General features: G+C 58.5%; 1 protein-coding gene across 1 annotated transcript in view; it reads left to right on the forward strand.

Moving 5' to 3' along the window:
* Positions 1 to 234, forward strand: part of EMH_0038880 (uncharacterized protein) — a gene marked incomplete at both ends in the record, with an annotated part of 10,381 nt that overhangs the window by 6,626 nt on the left and 3,521 nt on the right. Inside the window, one exon of the mRNA XM_013495335.1 lies at positions 1 to 232. Within this exon, the coding sequence (XP_013350789.1) occupies positions 1 to 232 (232 nt within the window). The remainder of the gene's footprint in view (positions 233 to 234) is intronic.

Here is a 234-nt window from a genome sequence, read left to right on the forward strand (position 1 = left end):
GCAACAGCAGCAGCAGCGGAACAGGACCTCACAGAGGCTGCAGCTGCTGCAGCAGCAGCGACAGCGGATGCAGCAGCAGCAACAGCAGCAACAGCAGCAGCAGCAGCAGCAGCAGGAATTAATACAGCAGCAACAGGAGCAAGAGCGGCAGCAGCAGCAGTTGCTATTGCTGCAGCAAGAACAGCAGCAACAACAGCACCATCATCCTCTCCCTCAGCAGCAGCAGCAGCAGCA

The sequence above is a fragment of the Eimeria mitis genome, genomic scaffold, assembly GCF_000499745.2.
Source record: "Eimeria mitis Houghton genomic scaffold, Emh_scaff1528, whole genome shotgun sequence".
Taxonomy (NCBI): domain Eukaryota; phylum Apicomplexa; class Conoidasida; order Eucoccidiorida; family Eimeriidae; genus Eimeria; species Eimeria mitis.